Source organism: Antechinus flavipes, chromosome 2 (assembly GCF_016432865.1).
Source record: "Antechinus flavipes isolate AdamAnt ecotype Samford, QLD, Australia chromosome 2, AdamAnt_v2, whole genome shotgun sequence".
Classification (NCBI taxonomy): Eukaryota; Metazoa; Chordata; class Mammalia; order Dasyuromorphia; family Dasyuridae; genus Antechinus; species Antechinus flavipes.
In genome coordinates this window covers 610821678-610841925 of record NC_067399.1, presented here as the reverse complement: position 1 = coordinate 610841925, position 20248 = coordinate 610821678, and the positions used below count along the sequence as shown (strand labels likewise).

The following is a 20248-nucleotide window of genomic DNA, read 5'->3' as shown; positions in this document are numbered from 1 at the left end:
TAAACTCTGTTGCAGTGCAATTCCAGAGCAAACTTCTCTGCCTTTTGGTTTTTCATTGCATAGGGAATAGGGGTGAGAAGTGGGGAAGGGCAGGATTGAGTTCTGCTCTAAGTACTGGGGTCAATTGTGCAGTATAGCTATGGGGGAAGAAGTGCTGAGTGAGTGATTCAGGATTTAGAGATTTACTTTCTCCACTGTTGTAATTGCCCATGTGGTTATGAAAATAAAGATATATTGTACAACTATGTATTGGAGGTAAATGTAAGCACTAAATACAACTAGTTATGGCAGGTCTGGACTCTCAAAAAGAACAGAAATTATAGAAATGACTAAAAGTTGCGACAAGAACACCAAAGAAAGGATTTTAAATATTACTACAGGCTCTTTGGGAGAGTGTAAGTAAGGTACTAAGAGATGTATTTGGGAAATAGAAAAAAAATTGCTTCATTGAATTAGCTACCTTATACTGTGAAGTCTTCCAAGATTCACAAAGAGAGTTCCAGAATATGGAATATAGCCAATGTGTGCCTTGAAGCTTCCTGTTATAACTTGTCAGGACAGAGAATTTCTAACTGGAAGTATAATATAGAAGGTGTTCAGAAATTAATCAGATTAAAGGACAAAGCCTTTGTTCTGGAACTGATGATGTTTCCTTGCTCACCTATGTACATTCCGGTTGATACCGCTTTTGAGGATTTGTTATAGTATTGATGATTTCTCTTGATGTGAAATAAACCCTCTTTGTCCCTTCATGCTTCTTCATGATTTATTTATTGTTATAATATTATTTATTATCTAGGTCACCTTCTGTGGTCCTTTACTATTAGAGATAGCCCAACCTGCCTTCCTACCTGGAAGCATTTTTGGTATCAGCTGAATCAGGGCTTGTATTATATATTACAAGCTTTGTTCTTCTGTAGCTTGTGACATTGAACTCTAAACAACCTAGAGCTATTCTTAAGTTATTGATAACCCATGTTGCTATTTTTATCTTAGAGCTCAATATTAATACCAGAAACACCTGATAAAATATAGCCCTACGGCATGAATATTTCTTCAACATGGCACTGATTTAATGTTTCATTCATTCATTCAACACATTTTTTTTGAGCAACTGCTATGTGAGAGACACTAGAATCTCCATAAATCTTGTAAATAATTACATTTGGAATGTGAAAGAGAAAATGTAAACATTTTATTTGGCAGTTGTTTCTGAACACATGAATAAATAAACAGAAAAGTACATATTAATATTTCTTCTCATAATAACAGATGCCATTGCACACATATTTACACATTGTCAAGGCAAAGACCAGTTAAACAATTTAAATCTGTCATGTAAAAGGTAACTTCCAACACCACTAGACCTGACAGTTAAAGATGAAGATACTGGTAATGCTTGGCTCTAGCAATCTCGACTTTTGAAAGGCATTCATTTGGAAGTATGATTAGAGAAGTCACCATGCATTTAGCTCATCCTGTCCACTTAACTGGAGAGAGTTTTTGACTGCAGCCACAGAGCTGAATATGTCATGCGCTTAAATCAACTATGACATGTGTGTAGATCTGTGTACGTCCCTTAAAACTGGAAGCAAAGAGAAAATTATGCTTATTAATAGATACATGAGTAAAGGATCTTGGTGCCTGTATATTTAACTCTTGAAATTTCACAAACTTTGCTTTCTCTGCATCCCAGTTATACACTTGAGTGAAGGAATAATCACTTCCAAGAATTGCATATTGGTAATTATTTATCTGAAGAGGTTGGAATACCATGGATCCTCGGGATGGCATCCTTTGTACATCCACAAATGAAGATCCTCCCCATTTCATTACTTTGGAATCACCGATGAATCTTGTCAGACAGATATACACATCACCTTTGACTGTGAAGTGCTTCACTGCGTACACATCTTCCATGTTAGGGATGTCAGTTTGATTAGCAAATAATTTTGTGCTTTTGTTCCATTGGTAGATTACAGGACGTTGGGAACTACTGGATAGAATTAAATGAGGTGTTCTGACTGTTTGAGGTGTCCTGGCTATTTCCAGGTATTCCACATCAGTATCTCTGTACCACTGGTGTAATGACTGATGAGAGTAAAATCCATTCCCATTCCACTTGTAAACCGTAGTGAAACCGGCTTTTGAACTGTCAGCAACCACAAAGTACCAGTTGTTTTCAATCTTGAAGGTTTCAATATCATTTGGCTTTCGGATTTTGAGGATTTCAATATCCTGAATTTTTATGAATTTGTTTGCAAAACTGTCTCTCTTATAAATGTGAGACCCTCCAAACAGCTGGGCCACAATAACATAGAGTTGAGTTTCAATGACTATAGGCTTGCATACTACAGTAGATGTTCCTGGGGAAAAGATAAATAAAGGATTAGTACTGTCTTTGGAACCAAGGGATAGATGAACTTTGCCTCTATAGCTATGACCAAATAAGATGTGACTGGGAGACTTTGTTAGCCTTATTTTCCATGCTCTATCACTATAGCACTATATCAGTGGGACCTAAAGCTCTCAGTCCTGCCACACAAAAGGCCCTTTTGTTAACAAACAAGTCTTTCCATCACATCCAATTTGTACAAACACAGATATGGTGGGAGCTTTAGTCTTCTGTATTTTGAAGAGAGAGAATGGCTAAAAGCTGTATTCCAAGAAGTTACCTACATTCCTGTTGCTATTTGTTTGTTCATTTATTGATTGATAGGTTTTTATTTCAATCATTAGAAGCATGACTCATGTTGAAATATGAGTTCATCTGTCAATCTCATAACCTGTCATTCAATTTAAGTGCCTAAAACATCAGTGAATGGCTTCTAGAGTCACACTAAAAGTTCCAATCAATTAGATGGGTCTATAATCACTGCAAAATAGCTACTCAAGATTTAGTCTAGTCTCCTGGGCAATAGTAGTAATTTCCAACCTTTTTGTGAGGATGAAGTTTCCATTTACCTCAAACTGAACTTCCTGGCTTAATCTCATTACATGGAATATTCTATAGGATAGTTCTTCATGGACTCTTCTATAGCTGCATAGATTTACAGCTTAGGAAAAAACCTAGTGAGAACTGCTTAGAACCCTTCTAGAGTCTACTTCTAGAATCCTACTAGTGTCTCTATAGAGAGAAAACTACATATAGAGTTAGTCTCATATTCATAAGGAGAAGTTAGTTAGAGGGACATACAGCTAGTTTCCTTAAGAAAAGAAAAGAAGGAACTTATGGGAAATATCCAAGTTAAAGAAAGATCACTTAAAATGAGACATTAATGAATTGTTGGAGTTGTGAATTGATTCAACCATTCTTTAGAGCAATGTGGAACTATGTCCAAAGTGCTATAAAATCATAGCCTTTGATCTAGCAATACCATTACTAGGTCTGTATCCAAAAGAGATAAAAACAAACAGGAAAAGTGCCTTTACATACAAAAATATTTATGGCTCTTTTTGGGGGGCAAAGAATTAAAAATTGAATGAATGAAATCCTATCAATTGGGGGATGGCTGAACAAATTGTGCTATGTGATTATGATAGAATATTACTGTGCTATAAGAAATGATGGGCAGGATGTTCCCAGAAAAATCTGGAAAGACTTACATGAGCAAAGGGAAATGTACTGTGTACAAACTAACAGCAATATTCTAAGGTGATCAGCTATACATGACTTAGCTATTCTCAGCAATACAATGGTCCAAGACAACTTTGATGGACTTATTGAAAAATACTATCCATCCCCAGAGAAAGAACTGATGGTGTCTGAATACAGATTTTTAAACTTTGTTTTTCTTTATGGTTTTTTTGGAGGTATGTTTTCTTTTACAACATGACTACTAGAGAAATGTTTTGCATGACTATACATGTATAACCTATATCAGTTTACTTGGCTTTTCAATGAAAGGGCTGGAAAGGGAGGGTGAGAGCCAAATTTGGAACTCAAAGTTTTAAAAATGAAAAATTAAAAATTATTTTTACAATGTTATTACCCATAAAGAACTACCCTAAGCCCCTAGGACAGTCCCATAGGCACTCAAAGCTGTATGGGGATTTGGGGAAGAGCAACAAGCCAATTGATTTGGGGATTAGCATGCCCATGACTGTGCAACTTGCTTCAGGTGGCTGGAGCCAGAGAGATTTAGATACTCCTAGAAACAGAAAAGAAAATAGAACCTTTGGAAGAGTATTTAAGCACATTCCAGTGAAATCATACATACAATAAAATTCAGTGAAAGCTTCTTGATGGCAAATAGTATTTAAATTTCTTCCTTTGCATTCCCCAACTCTTAGCATAATGCCTGGCACAGAGTAGTTGCTTAAAATAATATGCACTGAACTAAATCGAATTGAACTGGACTTAGGTATCTAAATATGCTGTTCGAAATATGGGAAAACTTAACATACCTGTAATGTTGTCATAATTCCTGAAGGTTTTTTCTACATGATCCCATTCAAGAAAAATGCATTTTCCAGTAAAAGGCTGAGCAATAACTACATACTCATCATTCATATAAGTAAAAGTGTCTATGGACAGAGATTGGTAGGGCAGGAGTTGAGATGTTGCAAATTCTGCAAAAATATATAAATAGGGTTGTAAGTAAAGGCCTGGGAAAGTTATTAATTCTGCAGAACAAAGAAGCACAAGTGGAAATATATTTATTTATTTTAAAGGAATGCATTTAATTGGTAATCTTATTTTTTCCTTTAAACTAAATGGAGAATATCAGTTGGTCTTCAATTCAGGAGCAAAGACTTCGAGTCCCAATTCTGCTACTAATGGACCTTGAGCCAGTCATTTAAATCTTTGAGCTGCAGTTTCTTCATCTATAAAAAAGAGAGAACCTGACTCCTAGAATTATAGTGAGAATTAAATGAATGGTAAAACTCCTTAAAAGCATGTAGAAACCTCAATTATCATTATTATTTTTGATTAAAAATTTGTTTATTTAACTTTCACCTTAGGGGGAAAAACCAACCCCTGTCTGGAAAAAAAATGTGGCCTTGGTATTTATCTGATGAGATGTGATGATTTCAGATATATTACCTGTAATAATGCAATCAAAATCCTTTGAGGACAGGCTACGGATTTTGCGCTTCTTATATTCTGGTGGATTTTCACAATAGATTTCTTCAACTGTTGCATTGGTGGTATCTAGCCATTCCACTAACCATTTAAGTTTGCAGTCACAATTGAATGAATTTCCTCTTAGGTCTCTGAAAAACAAATTTCAGTTGCAGTTGCTGTACCAGAACACTACCTCCATTGGGATTAATTATACTTCTACTCAGGACTTGCACAGGATATCTCTATCCTGGGTTAGTTAGATCTTTCACTTGGCCTGAGAGGCAGTGAATAAAGGTCTGGCCCTGGTTACAGGAACCTGGATTCAGGTCCTACTTCTGATACATTCTGACTCTGGGCAAATCATTTAGCATTTTACTACCTCCAAGGAACTCTCCAAGACTAAGTCATAGCCCAGTTACCAATTTACATTAATAGTGAGAATTTCCTTGCCATGAACCCTTTAAACTGATGAAATCAAACATTCAGAAACAAATAATCAAAATTAACCTGGATGTTACTGAATCTCTTTGAACTTGATTCTCTCCTTCTGGGCTCAAAATGCATGAATGGAATCCCCTGAGCTATTGTTTGGGGAGTACAGCCTTCCTTCTTGATTATATGTAACCCTCCCATTATATTGTTAAAGAATGTAACAAATATCGTTGCACATTGTTACATGATTTATTTGTTAATTCTTTTTTCTTTGTTCTCTTTGGTCTTGTAGATATACACATTTAATCATGTCATGAGGCAATGTAGTCTTACGGTCTAATGGGAATTTTCTTCCACACAACTGCCCTGCTAATGAAGCGATAGGATAGCTCAGGTTTTTTTCAATTATATAACAGAATCTTATATGTAGTTCCAGTCGTTTGAATTTATGGTATATCTAGATCACTTTTGGCTCAGAGATCACATTTAAGTTTTTAAAATCTTATCTATCTTTCACAGCAAAACTCAAAAATCTACCTTTTTGTGAGGTCTCAACTGATTAGCCCAGCTAAAAGTGATCTTTCATTCTCTGAGCACCCATGACATGTTGTCAGCTGCCCTCATAGGGTACTACCTCTTATCCTATTTATTTGTGTTTATATCTTATTTCTCTTGCTCAACTGTAAATTAAAAGAGGGAAAGAAATGTGTCTTATTCATATTTTTACCCTCACAATCCTAGTCCACAGGGGCTATTGACCTTTTTTCTGTCATAGACCATTTTGACAATCTGGTAAAAACTTAGGGACTCCTCAAAATAGTGATTTTAAATGCATAATATATATAATGCATTTAAAATCACTATTTTTATATATAAAATTACAAAGGAAGCCAATGATACTGAAATATAGTTTTCACAATATTAATAAGATTAAGTGTATTATGTTCATGGTTACTGAAAGGCTGTGCCAATGGCACACCAGTAAGACATAGGCACTGGGAACAGAGCAAGAGTACTTAACCTGTGTCCAAGCTCTGGAAGTTCTGGAAGGTCCCATCAAGCTTCCGAGATATTTAGTTCAGATTTAGCAACAGACTGTATTATAGTCTGTCTTCTGAGGACCACCCAAGCTAAATTTGCAAAGATTCATCCAAGCATCAGAGAAGGAATTTTTTAAACAGTCACTCATGTAGACATGAAGAGTTTATGAGCTGTGTTGGGGCGGAAATATCCACAATAATGAGGCAGTGGGTCCTTAAAGTATTCTTGGCAATATTCTGTATATTAAATGATTTTTTAAGGGAAAGAGAAAAGGAAGTAGACCCCTCAAGATGGGAATGTGGGGATGGGGCTAAAATAAACATGGTATAAGCCATACATGAAAGTGGGAAACAAAATAAGCATGTTGTATAGTGGAAAGAACACTGACTTGGGAATTAGAAAAATCTGATTTTGAATTCTACTTTATGACAATTTCTAATGATATGATCCTGGGGAAATGTTTTAACTTATTTACCCTATTTTCTCAGCTTTAAAAGGAAAGGGTTAGAATTCAGTGATCTCTAAGCTCTCAATCTATGATCCTATGATCCTAGGTCTGGAGATGAAGTAGACAGCAAGGTCAGGACTGGATTTCCAGACTGAATGTTTCTAAACACACACATATATCTATCTGTATATCTGTATATGTATATATGTATGTAAATATGTTCTGATGATTTCCATTGCTGATTAATATGATTAGATTAGGTTCAGTTTGCAGGTCAAAATATGATCCTTCCCTTTGGATTACATTTAAAATTTTTTTGCTTCATATAACTTGACAATTTCTAAATCATTTGTAATTTTGAGGTATTGTAAAAAGTGCCTTCCCATAGAATTTAGAATGCCACAATTATTTTCATTATTATAGTATAATCATTTAAACATTATTTCTGGCAGAGCCAAGATGTTAGAAAAAAACTAACTAGCAGCTAAAATCTCCATGTTAGTAGGAAGAGGTTCTGATGAACCCCCTGCTCCAAATAATTCTTTCATAAATATTATTTTTTTCACTGGTAACATCAAAATCAAATATACTAGTTTAGAGTATTGATCACAAAAAAGGCTAGGTTGGTCAGTTGTGGTCTAGAGAATAAAAGATTAGTTCAATTTTTCTGAGGCCTTAGCACTTAGGAGCTAAACAAGGTACTCTGGTACCTCTTTATTGCAGCTATTCCATAATGAAGCAAATATTCACAGTACCTTCCCCCTTTCCCCAAGACTAACTCAAGCTTTGGGCTAGTCCCAAAGATATAAGCCTAAATTATAGTGACCCCATGAGATCTCATTCATCACCTTACTCATTCCTAGTCAGACAACTTGATTTCAAACTTTCACTTGGATCTGTTCCAGGGTTAGACAGAATATTTAAATTTATCCAGACTCCCAGGTCCAGCATGTGAATCAGTTTCCAACTATTAAACTATCTCTAACACCAACCCAGCCTTCTAAAAATTCTGTGGTTCAGAGGTAGCCTGATTGGGATCAATATGAACCAGAGTTAATTACAATAACCTAAATGTTTGGACCAAAATCTTAGAGATGACTTAGGACTGAAGCAGACCTAAGAATAGTAACAGTAGAAAGGGATTAATGTGGGTGTTGTCACTAGCTTGCCAATACATTATTAGTAAATTTATGATGAAATGTCTTACCACTATATTTAGTGAAGTAAAAATTGGTTTCATATTCTAAAGGTCTTGAGTAATCTCAGAAGATCATAGAGTCATAGTATTTTTAAGTAGATTATTATGGCCTCAGATACTGTTATGCTCGTTTTAATATTATGTTTTATTTATATTGCAAAAATTAATATTTTTTACTGAATTCCAATACTTCAGAAACTACACCTTTTGTCATTATTATTATTATTATTATTTAAAGTTTTATCTTCTTAGTGCAAAAGCTTCTTATTCTGAAGTTTTGTTTTGTTTTAAAAACAAGGTCCAGGATAGAATTCTTTGTCTAGAGTTTAAGTCAAATTGCTGAGATTTTCTTCTAAACAGAAAGTTACTTTCTCCTCAACCCCTCCCTCCACAACTATTTTTACATCAAATAACTGGTAGCTTTAGCTTTTCCTCACAAAGATATCAGTTTCCCAAAATCCCTTAAGTTTTTTCTGTCCATCTTTTTGGATCTCTCATGAGGGAGAAAAAAAAATCTTTATTTTAGACCAGCTGAATTCATTCCTTTATAGGTTTACTAAATTAAAAGAATGCTTTTATGTTATATATTCAGAGTTCCTGGCAATAAGGAACATTAATACTATGGAGTATTCCTTCAAAAAAAAAGTCAGACTAAACACTGTAGTACAACACAAATGCCATTATGTAAACCATCAGTCGCTAATTCTCTCATTATTGTTTTAAAATTAGTAATTGCTGATGTCTTACACATTTGTTAAAGAGTCCAGGCCTTTGAAAATATCTTTGGGGAGTGTTTGGAGATTGTTGTTTGCAAGACTCCTGGGGGAAAAAAGAAAAAATTCCAATCAGGTTGAATAAATGCAATATTCAAATGATATATCATTATAAAGATGAAATGCTATGAATGCAAAAAGTCTATTATGATCATTATCATATTAATTTTTTCCATTATTCATATGTTGATTTGCAATAGATCTTTCCTGCTATGATAAATCTACTATTGCATTTTCAATTCCTGCCCTCTTTATTTCACCAGACTCACCATTTCTAGCACTTATGTAAGATGGTAGAAAACGATTATTGGATATGATCATCCTATAGAAAAAAGAATAATAATAATAACAATAATAATGATAGCTAGCATTTATGTAGCATTTTAAGGTTTATAATACTTTATAAATATTATCTCATTTGATCTCTACAGTATCTCTGGAAGATGGTTTCTATTACTATCCCCATTTTATAGATGAGGAAGATAGAAGTTGTAACTAGCTGAAAGTCACACAGCTAATAAATGGCTAAGCTCAATTTGAACTCAGGTTTTTCTAACTCCAGTTCCAGGCATCTATTCACTATGTCACCTCAAATATGATATAGATTTGAATATAAGAATATATTCCTGGAACAAATTCCATGATCTCATTTTGAGATTCTTGAGTGTTTTCTAGTATAGCTCTTTCTGAAATTATAAATACCTACCTTTTGAGTATCCCTACCTAGATTATTTTGTCTCCATATGTAGAAAATTAACTTCTGGAAATTAAGAGAACAGAAATGGAAATATCCATTCTAAAAACAGTCCATCCCAACAAATTGTTGTGAATTTAGTAGGAACTGATGAAATGCCTCAAGATAAGAAAGCAGTTTAGGCTGGAAGAGGGCAATGTGAGAATTCTCTGGACTGGTATCAATACCTGTTTACAAGTACAGGAAATTATCTAACCCAAGATCTTTTTCATACCACTTTTATTCTTTTAAAAATTTAATTTTATATTTGAAATGATTAATTATTAATTTCTCCTCCCTCCAAGGCAATCCAAATAAACTGGATAGAAAACCATCTGAATCCAGAAAAAAGAATTATGGAGATTGAATGTAAATCAATACATGCAATGTGCACTTCTTTTTTCTGTTTTTTTTTTTCCCTCTTCCATGGTTTTTCCCTTTTTTTCCCCTGATTTTTCTCTCCCAACATGATTCATAAAGCAATGTAAATTTAAAAATTCAAAGAAAAAAATCAAGCCAAAAAACATTTCTCTTCCCCACCTTGCTCCACTCCTGCTAGAGGAAAAAAAAAACAATAACAACCTGGTAATAAAATAAATATAATCAAAGCAAATTCTCATCTTGCCATGACCAAACGCATCTCATTCTGCATGTTAGTTTATCACCTCTCTATCAGGAGGATACCACCTCCTTTTTTCTTCCTTGAAGCTTCTGAATATCTTATCTAAGATAATCATTCTTTTTATGAATTCAATTACTTATATTAGATAATTTCTTCTCACATTTATTGAACCTATGTCCTCCTTCTCTTGTCATAAGGAAAAATATCTGATTTTCTTTCCATTTGTGAACCCACTCCTTCAAAAACCCTCATCATGACTGTTAAATAAAGAATGCTTATAAGATATCTATATCAAGGCAAAGAAAGTGAAAAATTCTGAGGAGAAGCTGGACAGGACAAAGAACTAAAGTTTGCCCTTGAAAATGGCCTGAAGTTCCCTGTGTAATATCCATAAAAATCTTATTTCCTTATCTTCTTCTAAATAAATCTTTTCTATCATGTATCAACACACAAATAAACAAAATTGTTGCTTATTCAGGCTTACAATTTAATTTTAGTTGCATCACTATTATTTTCTATAAATTTTTTTTCAGTAGGCTTTTTGGGCTACCTACCCACCTACTATTTATAATGTTATTTTTAGGAGAAAATAATTCTCTGAGCTTCAAACAACTACTTTATAGACAAACCAAGAACACAACTCATTTCTAAGTTGGAGATTGACTGCACCTGTCAAAGTAATACTAGATCACCTATCCATTCTGAAAACAGTCCCAATAAATTGCCTTAACTTTAATAGCCATTGATAAAATGCCTACTAAATGAATAACTGCATGAAGGTTTTTCTACAAGTTAAAAAAGTGTTGGGTTTGAAAAAAAATCATTTTCTTAATATGCATGCATGCTTTGGAATAAACAGATTTTCTTGGAGTTTTGATCAAGGGTGGTGGATTTAGCTATTGTCCTTTGCTGTTTAGAAATTGCTGGAACTCCATATGAAGGCATTTATCTAGCTAAGACAAGACAAAAAGGACCTAGATATATATGATCTCTGTGGAAGACAGGTAGGTGCCTACAGAATATTGAGTGTAGCAAGTTGAGAGAACTCTACTAAAAATATCTCCATTGTTATTAAAACGTTTAGCATTAAAATTGTACAGTCTGACCCTGGACGTTCTCAGCCCCCCATGGATTTTTTTCACTTTGGTTTGCATACTTTTTTTTTTTTTTTGCTCCAGAAACTTTTTGCTTCTGGCCCTTCACCTCCATAACCTATATCCTAGGTAGCACCTTGGGGTCTTTTCCATAATGCTTCTTTCTGATCCCCTACCTTACACAGGGCTTTCTCATTGCAGCTGGAAGGCTACTATTAGCAACATGATACTCCCCTCGTCTTAGTCTATGACTTCTTCTGCTCCTGCGTAGGGCTGAAAGAATAGTATAGATATTAATACTATGTGGGCAGCAATTTATTGGGTTTTCTCCAGCCAGGGATCACCAAGGTATCCCACATAAACCATAACTGGTAATCTGGAGGCAACTAGCTGTTGTGATCATTTTTTACATAGGTTCAAACCCTCATACTGGGAAATATCAATATAACAAGTCAGTCTTAGGCTTAAAGAGGGAGATGTGAGAATTCCCTGAACAGGACTTGCAAAAATACTAAGACCTATAAAAGTTCTAGGTTTCTGAGATTCAAGATAGAGAATCATCAAGAACAAAATTACTATGGACATTATGCCCAACTGATGGGAAACATGAACCCCCTACTGTGGCCTTTTGCTATTCTTAAGATAAAACATTTTTTGCCCTTCCAGCAAAAACTGTGAATGTAAAAAGATCCAATCACTGTTCTGACCTCACTTGAGACACCTGATATTTGAAAAAGAGTCTAATGGATATGGTATCTTATTTACTCATCTAGATTTTCCAACTCCGTCTCTGTTAGGCCATTAGAAAGTCAAATACTCAAACTGCATTATCTCAGCTCCTTGAAGAAATACCTTCACTAAGTTGTCATTTAATGTTCTGCCATCTGCTCTTCTAAGCAGTCCAGTCAATATAAAACCCTTGGTGCTGAACAGCATTTCTTCAGCTTTTGTGAAATTGGGTTGAAGACATTATTCATTATGCTAGCTATTTGGTATCCTTTGTTCTAAGACCCGTTCCTCCTTTAAGAAAACATTTGCCTCTGAAGATGAGTTTTCATGCTTTCTCTTGTCAGAAAGCAAAAATGATGTAAATCAATGTTTTTTATTTTGCCTTAGCTGCCAGAAAACTTTATGATAATCCATCATTCTGATGTTATATTCTGCTAAACTAAAGATCCTGAAGAAATCTATCTCTTCAGTTTCCTTTCCACTTATCTTTAAAAGCTTTATGCTATGCTGTATTTAAGTTGATAAGCAGCTTAAAACCATTTTGGATGTGGATGAAACCTTCTAAATATTTCCATTTTTTCTTATTAAATACATTAAAAAGTGATCTGCACTTTGGAATAAGTTAGGCACTTGTGGCAGCTGCACTAATGGTTTCAGCTCATGAAATTACCATTAATAAATAATCATTTCAGTACATTAAGCAGTATCCTAGCAACCCAAGACAGTTAACATAGCTTCCAAAGGTATCTAACCAGTACATTAAACAGTATCCTAGCAACCTAAGACAGTTAATGTAGCTTTGAAAGGTGTCTAACTCTCTAGCAGGGAGGAATTTACATACTGTGAGATTTCATCTCATAGACTTTAAATCAACAAGTATTATAGAATAGTCTCTTAAGTGCTTAACTGGAGGTTAAATTCTGTAGAGCACACAAAGAAGCACCAGGAAAGCTATATACATATAAAGAATTAAATAATAAATACCAAACAGGATTTCATTTCATTTCCAAATGAACAGTACTCACAAAAATGAAGATCGGTAATTCCATGAGTCTCACACTGAGAGAGTCACTCCTTTTTTATCCAATTAAAATAAAATACTATAGGGAGAGGTGATGCTATAAAACTTATTTTCATGGGAAGAGTTTTGTTAGGTTTTTATTGAGAGGAGGGGAGAGAATACTAGGGCTTCTGGATGCTTGAGAAAGAGGAAAATGGGAAAAGGGCACTGCTGAGAGGCAGAAGTTTGCTAATTTCATAATTTTGTTAACTTTTTCTTAAACTTAACAAAACCAGGTAAAATGATCATTTCCAAAATCATTGTACAGAAAAATATGAAGATGAAATATATTATGTATCACTTGCTTTTTAAAAAAATATATAGAAATTCAACATATCACTCTTTTTTCTGTTAAAATTTATCTAGTATTTTATTTTTCTCTACTTACATGTAAAAAATTCTTTTAGCATTTGTTTTTAAAATTCTGAGTTCCAAATTCTCTCCCATACTTCTTTCCTACCCCCCTTCATTGAGAAGGCAAGAAATTTGATACAAGTTATACATGTGTAGTCATGCAAGACATATTTCCATATTAGTCATGTTGTGAAACAAAACATAGACCAGAAAAAAAAACCTCAAGAAAAATAAAGTAAACAAAATGTGCTTTAATCTGTATTCAAACATCATAAGTTCTTTCTCTGGGGATGGATAGCATTTTTCATCATAAGTCCTTCAGAGTTATTTTATTCTATTGTTGAGAATAGTTAAGTCATTCAGAGCTGACCATCTTACAATATTGTTGTTGCTTTGAACACAGTCCATTTCACTTTTCATAAACTCATGTTAAGTCTTTCCAGGTTTTCTTATAGCACAATAGTAACCTATCACAATTACATAGTACAATTTGTTTAGACATTCCTAAATTGATGGGCATCCTCCCAATTTCCAAAATTCTCTGTCACTAGAAAAGAGCTGCTATAAATATTTCTGAAAATATAGATCCTTTTCCCTTTTGTTTTTTATCTCTTTGGGGATTCAGAACAAGTAATGGCATTGCTGGATGAAAGGGTATACAAAGTTTTATAGATCTTTGTGCTTTAAGGAATGGTCCTATCAGTTCACAACTCCACCAATAATGCATTAATTGTTGCCTCATTCCCTCCAACATTTATCATTCTCCTTTTCTGTCCTATTAGCCAATCTAAGATGTATGAGGGTGTACCTCAGAATCATTTCAATTTGCATGCCTCCAATAAATAGTGATTTAGTGGCCATAGATTGCCATATGAAAACTATACCTATCTCTTGATCATTTATCAATTGGGGAATGGCACCAATTTTTATGAATTTGACTCAGTTCTCTGTATATTTAAGAAACTTTTATCAGAGAAACTTGCTTCAAGTGTTTTTTTTTTTTTTTTGGTAATTATTATTGTTTAATGTATTTCCCTGTATCCTATGATTGTTAATTTTATTTTCTCTCTCCTTTCACCCTGACTTTCATCAAAAGTGCTTTGATTCTGACTACTACTTCTCCCACTCTGAATCTCCCTTCTGTTACCCACTCTTCTTTTAGCTCCCTCTGCTGCTACTTTCCTGCAAAGAAAGATAAATTTCTATATCCAATTGAATGTATATATTATTCCCTCTTTGAGCTAATTATGATGAGATTATTCACTCTCCCTCCAACCTCCTCCATCTTTCCCTCCATTGTAAAAGTTTTTTCTTGCCTCTTTTATGTGAGATAATTTACCCGATTCTACCTTTCCTTTTCCTGTCTCCTAGAGCATTACTCTTTCTCACCTCTAAATTTGATGCTCTAAAGCACTATTGATTAGAGAAATGCAAATTAAAATGACTTCAAAGTACCACCTCACACCTCTTAGATTGATTAAGACAATAGTAAAAGATAATGATAAATGCTGAAGGGCATGTGAGAAAACTAGGGACACTAATACATTGTTGGGGGAATGGTGAAATGATCCAACCATTCTGGAGATCAATAACTATGCCCCAAAATCTATCAAACTGTGCACTTCCTTTGATCCAACAGTATCTCTATAGAATCTTATCCCAAAGAAATCATAAAAGTGGAGAAAGAACTCACATGTGCAAGAATGTTTGTAGCAGTTCTTTTTGTGTTGGCAAAGAATAGGAAAATGAGTATATGCCTATCGATTGGGGAATAGCTGTATAAATTATGGTATATTAAAGTAATGGAATATTATTGTTTTATAAAAAAATGATGATTAGGCTGATTTTAGAAAGGTCTAGAAAGATTTATATGAACTGATGCTGAGCAAAACAAGCATAAATAGGAAACTATTGTACACAGCAACAGCAAGATTGTACAATGATCAATTATGATGGACTTGATTCTTCTCAGAAGTTCAGTGATCCAAGACAATCTTAATAAACTTTGGATGGAAAATGCCATCCAAATACAGAAGGAGAACCATGGACACTGAATGTAGATCAACACATGCTAGGTTCACTTTTTTCCCTTTTTCTTCTGTTTTTTTTTTTTCTCTCTCTCATGGCTTTTCCCTTTTGTTTTTATTTTTCTCTCCTAACATGATTCATGAGGAAATATGTAAAAACATGAATATACATATATAACAAAAAAGTTGTTTCTACATGTAACTGGGGAAAATAAAAAATTTTTAAATAAAAAAATTTACAAATGATTTTCATTTCTAATGTTTTTCTTGAGTCTTGTATTTGAAAGTCATATTTCCTATTCAGCTCTGGTCTTTTCATCAAGAATGTTCAAAAGTCCTCTATTTCATTGAATATTCATTTCCCCCCAGAAGGCTTCTCCTCAGTTTTTCTGGGTAGGTGTTGCATGATTATAAACCTAGTTCCTTTGCCTTCTGGAATATTATATTCTAAACCTTTTAATCCTTTAAGGTAGAAGCTGCTAAATTTTGTGTTATCCTTACTGTAGCTCCACAATACTCGAATTTTTTTTTTGTTTTGATTTGCAATATTCTCTTCTTAACCTGGGAGCTCTGGGATTTGGGTATAATTATCCTGGAAGTTTTCATTTTGAGATCTCTTTCAGGAAATGATAAGTGAATACTTTCCATTTTTATTTTACCCTCTGGTTCTAAGATATTTGGATAATTTCTTTGAAAAGATGACATCTGGCTCTTTTTAAAATTATGGCTTTAAGGTAGTCTAAGAATGTTTAAATGAGCTCTCCTTGATCTATTTTCCAGGTCAGTTGTTTTTCCAATGGCATATTTTATATTGGTTTTTTTTTCATTCTTCTGATTTTATTTTATTTCTCAGAAAGTCATTAGCTTCCACTTGCTCAATTCTAATTTTTAAGAAATTATTTTCTTCAGGAAGCTTTTGTACTTTCTTTTCTATCTAGCCATTTTTACTACTTAAGGAGTTTTGTCTTCAATAAATTTTTGTGCCCCTTTTCCCATCTGCCCATTTGTTTTTCTAGGTATTTTTCTCCCCATTGGCTTTTTGTACCTCTTTTACCATGTAGCCTAGTCTGCTTTTTAAAGTGTTATTTTCTTTAGTATTTTTGTGTATCTCCTTTACCAAGCTATTGACTTGCTTTTTACTATTTTCTTGAACCACTCTCATTTCTCTTCCCAATTTTTCCTTTACTTCTCTTGCTTGATTTTCAAAATCCTTTTTGAGCTTTTCCATGGCCTGAGACCAATTCACATTTTTCTTGGAGACTTTAAATGTTGGACCTTTGACTTTTTTATCTTCTTCTGAGTTTGTGTTTTGATCTTCCTTGTCAACATAGTAACTTTCTATTTCTATGATTAGAATACTTTTCTGATTTTATTTTTTCCTTCATTTTCCCAGTTTATTTCTTGACTTTTAACTCTTTGTTAAAATAGGGTTCTGCTTCCAGGGTAAAGGGCATACTGTCCCAAGTTTCAGGGGATTTGTGCAGCTGTTTTCAGGGATATTTTTAGGGACCTGTAAGTTTTCAGTTTTTCTAAAGTGGTATGATTTAATGAAGGATGTGTTTATTACTCTCCTGGCCTGTGCTCTGGTCTGTTAATGATCACAAGTATTCTTTTCTGCTATGGAACTGTGAACAATATGGCAAAACAATAAAGTCCTGCCTTCAGTGAGACCCCTATAATCTTCTTTTGATCTGTTGTCCTACTCTCTTACCATCTAGGGGCTAAAAGCTCCAGAAACAGCTGTTGCATCTGTGGCTGATTCAATTGGCTTCCAAGGTGTGTTCCTAGTTTGCAATGCCTGCATTTTCAAGGATTTTGAAAATCAAGCAAGAGAAGTAAAGGAAAAAATGGGAAGAGAAATGAGAGTGGTTCAAGAAAATAGTAAAAAGCAAGTCAATAGCTTGGTAAAGGAGATACACAAAAATACTAAAGAAAATGACACTTTAAAAAGCAGACTAGGCTACATGGTAAAAGAGGTACAAAAAGCCAATGGGGAGAAAAATACCTAGAAAAACAAATGGGCAGATGGGAAAAGGGGCACAAAAATTTATTGAAGACAAACAGGTCTGTACTGGTTTGGCCTGTGTGTTGGACTGTGTTCCACTATCACCCAGACAGACCTTTCCTGACAACCTTCTAAGTTGTCTTTGGCTGGAAAATTATTTCACTCCATCCTTTCGTGGGATTCTGCTGCTTCAAGGATTGTTTTACAGAATTATTTAAAGGTGTTCAGAGGGGTTTGGAGGCAACTCAAGTGTCACTGTCTTTTCTCTGCCATCTTGGCTCTACTTCTCAACATGTAACTTTCAAAGTTGTGCTGTTTATTTTTTTGTCTTTCCTTCTGTTCTCTTCCTTCCTTCCTTCCTTCTTTTCTTCCTTCCTTCCTTCTTTCTTTCCTTTCTTATCTCTCACTATTTTTTGGTATGTTACCCTATTCCCACCTACTGTCTCTCCTTTGTGTTCCTCCTACTCACCTTGGGAAAAGAAGAATGAAAAACAAAATTCTCTGTAACAGATATTCAATTGAGCAAAACAAATTCTCACATTAGCCATGTCTGAAAAATTTTCTAAGACTGCATCTTGAGTCAACCATCTATTGGTCAGAATGTAAATACCATGCTGGAATCTGGAATTGTAGTTTAACTCATAATTTTGTCCAATCTTTCAGAGATACTATGGATAGTTCCTAGGGTTGGGTATTCAGTAGGTGCTCATTATCTACAAATTGACTAACAGATTGTTTGAACCGCCAAGGAATCCAGGAGAGATAAATCACAGAAACACAGGAGGTTCCAGAAAGAACCTTAAAGATTATCTAATCCAATCCTTTCATTTTGCAGAAGAGCCTAAGGTCCAGAGAAGTGAGATAACTTTCATAGACTCAAACACTGAATTAGTAGGAGATCCGGGACTGACTTTTTTAGGATGGTGTAATTAGCGTCACATGGCCTCCAAAGTGAATTAATATTGCCTCTATTTCTTTTCATAAAATCATAAATAAAGAGATGGAAGAAACCTTAGAAATCATTTAGTTCAGCCATGCAATTTTACAAATATTGAAGTGAAGCCAAAAAGACTAATTAATATTTTTAGTAATAATTACCAAGTCACACAAGTAGTTAGTAGAAGATCTGGGATTTGAACTCAGGAGCTATGATTTTAAATCTAGGTCTCATTCCATTGTTCCACATACAACCCCCTCCCTTGCCTCTTTCCCTATACTCTATAGATCAGTTGCTGCATCCAGGGCCATCTCCAGTCATCCTGATCTATATTTGGCCACTGGACCAGAGAGTTTTGGAGGAGAAAGTGAGGCTGGTGACTTTGTACAGCCCTTTGTCACTTAAACCCAATTCATGAGCAAATCATGACACCACTTCCCTGAAGTCATGATTATTTTGAGAACAAAGAATAAACAACAAAGACAACAAACCTCCTCCCTTACCTCTTGTCCTATCTCCATAAATCAGTTGCTATATAAAATAATCTTCTGTCCTTTCCCTATTTTAGCCCTTATAGATAAAGCTATTATATTTCTAGGCAGCCTGTGTAGATTAAGTGTATAGAACAAGCCAGCTTCTAAGCCTGCTCCACATCCTGAGAGAGTAGAGAGTGGCTCTTTTGGGTCATTTATGATTCAGTCTCACCATTTTCCTAATAGAGATTGCTAACTTTTGTATAGCTGTTAGCATCTATTTTAGGAACATGGCGGTATTTTTTACATGTTCAGAGTTTTGTTTAATTCAGTGACATGTCTAAGTTAGTTTGTTTAAATAAATTGAGCAAATAATAATTTAAAAAATGATTCACTCTCCCTTGTTCTCTCTGTTTTAGAACTGCTAGGCCAAATAAAAAGATGCTCTTTTCTGCCTTAAATTGCTCTTGGTGTCCAAGATGGAGAGACCCAGTTATGAATTACAAAGCATGTTGTCATGAAGGAAAAAATGCTGTACCAAAAATGCTGTCCCAGCTCTATTGCTTCCTAAGTTATCTTGGGCAAATGCTTTCATCTCTCTGGACTTGAGTTACCTCATCTATAAACCAAAAGAAAAGGACTAAGTGACCTGTAAGTTCCCTTAAGCTCCAGAAAAACCTAGAGTGTTCGGTGAGTTCTTATTCAAAATAAATTGATGATTATACAAGATTATAATTGATTAATTATCAATTAGTATATTACAATTTAGAAAGCATATATATCAACTTAGCTTGTACCTGGCTATTCTAAAGGAACAATACACTTTGCTTGTGACTGCTGTTAATATCATATGAGCTCTAAAGCAGTACCATATGAAACATGTTTATCTGACAAAAGGATGTACTATAAATTAAAATGTAAGTTCCTCATGGGTAGGGCTAAATCACTTTTGTGTTTGCGTTTCTGGTGCTTGCACAGTAGTTGGCATAAAGTTAATATTTAATAAAAGCCTGTTGATTGAAAGATACAAAACGAGGACTGTCTCTAGATTGGACATTTGATTATTTTGTTTATTTAAGACTTAAATTCATTGTTGGAGTAGAACTGCCAAATATCCACAGACAGATAGCCTTTGCTTTCAAATAGGAGTCAGGGTAATTCCTTCTATTTTAGTATTTTCTTTGTTTACATGAGAAAAAAACATCATCCAGATCTGAAAATGGGACCAGCTGTATCCCTTTCCCCACCCCCAGA

General features: G+C 34.4%; 1 protein-coding gene across 2 annotated transcripts in view; it reads right to left on the bottom strand.

The window, feature by feature from the left end:
* Positions 1-1173: 1173 nt before the first annotated feature.
* The window catches only part of LGI1 (leucine rich glioma inactivated 1), a 55568-nt gene continuing 36493 nt past the window's right edge, over positions 1174-20248 (bottom strand). For both annotated transcript variants that reach the window (XM_051981687.1, XM_051981686.1), the window contains 4 exons: positions 8935-9006; positions 5048-5217; positions 4408-4572; positions 1174-2366 (listed from right to left, as the gene is read on the bottom strand). In XM_051981687.1, the coding sequence (XP_051837647.1) occupies positions 1531-2366; positions 4408-4572; positions 5048-5217; positions 8935-9006 (1243 nt within the window). In that variant the 3' untranslated portion in view covers positions 1174-1530. The remainder of the gene's footprint in view (positions 2367-4407; positions 4573-5047; positions 5218-8934; positions 9007-20248) is intronic.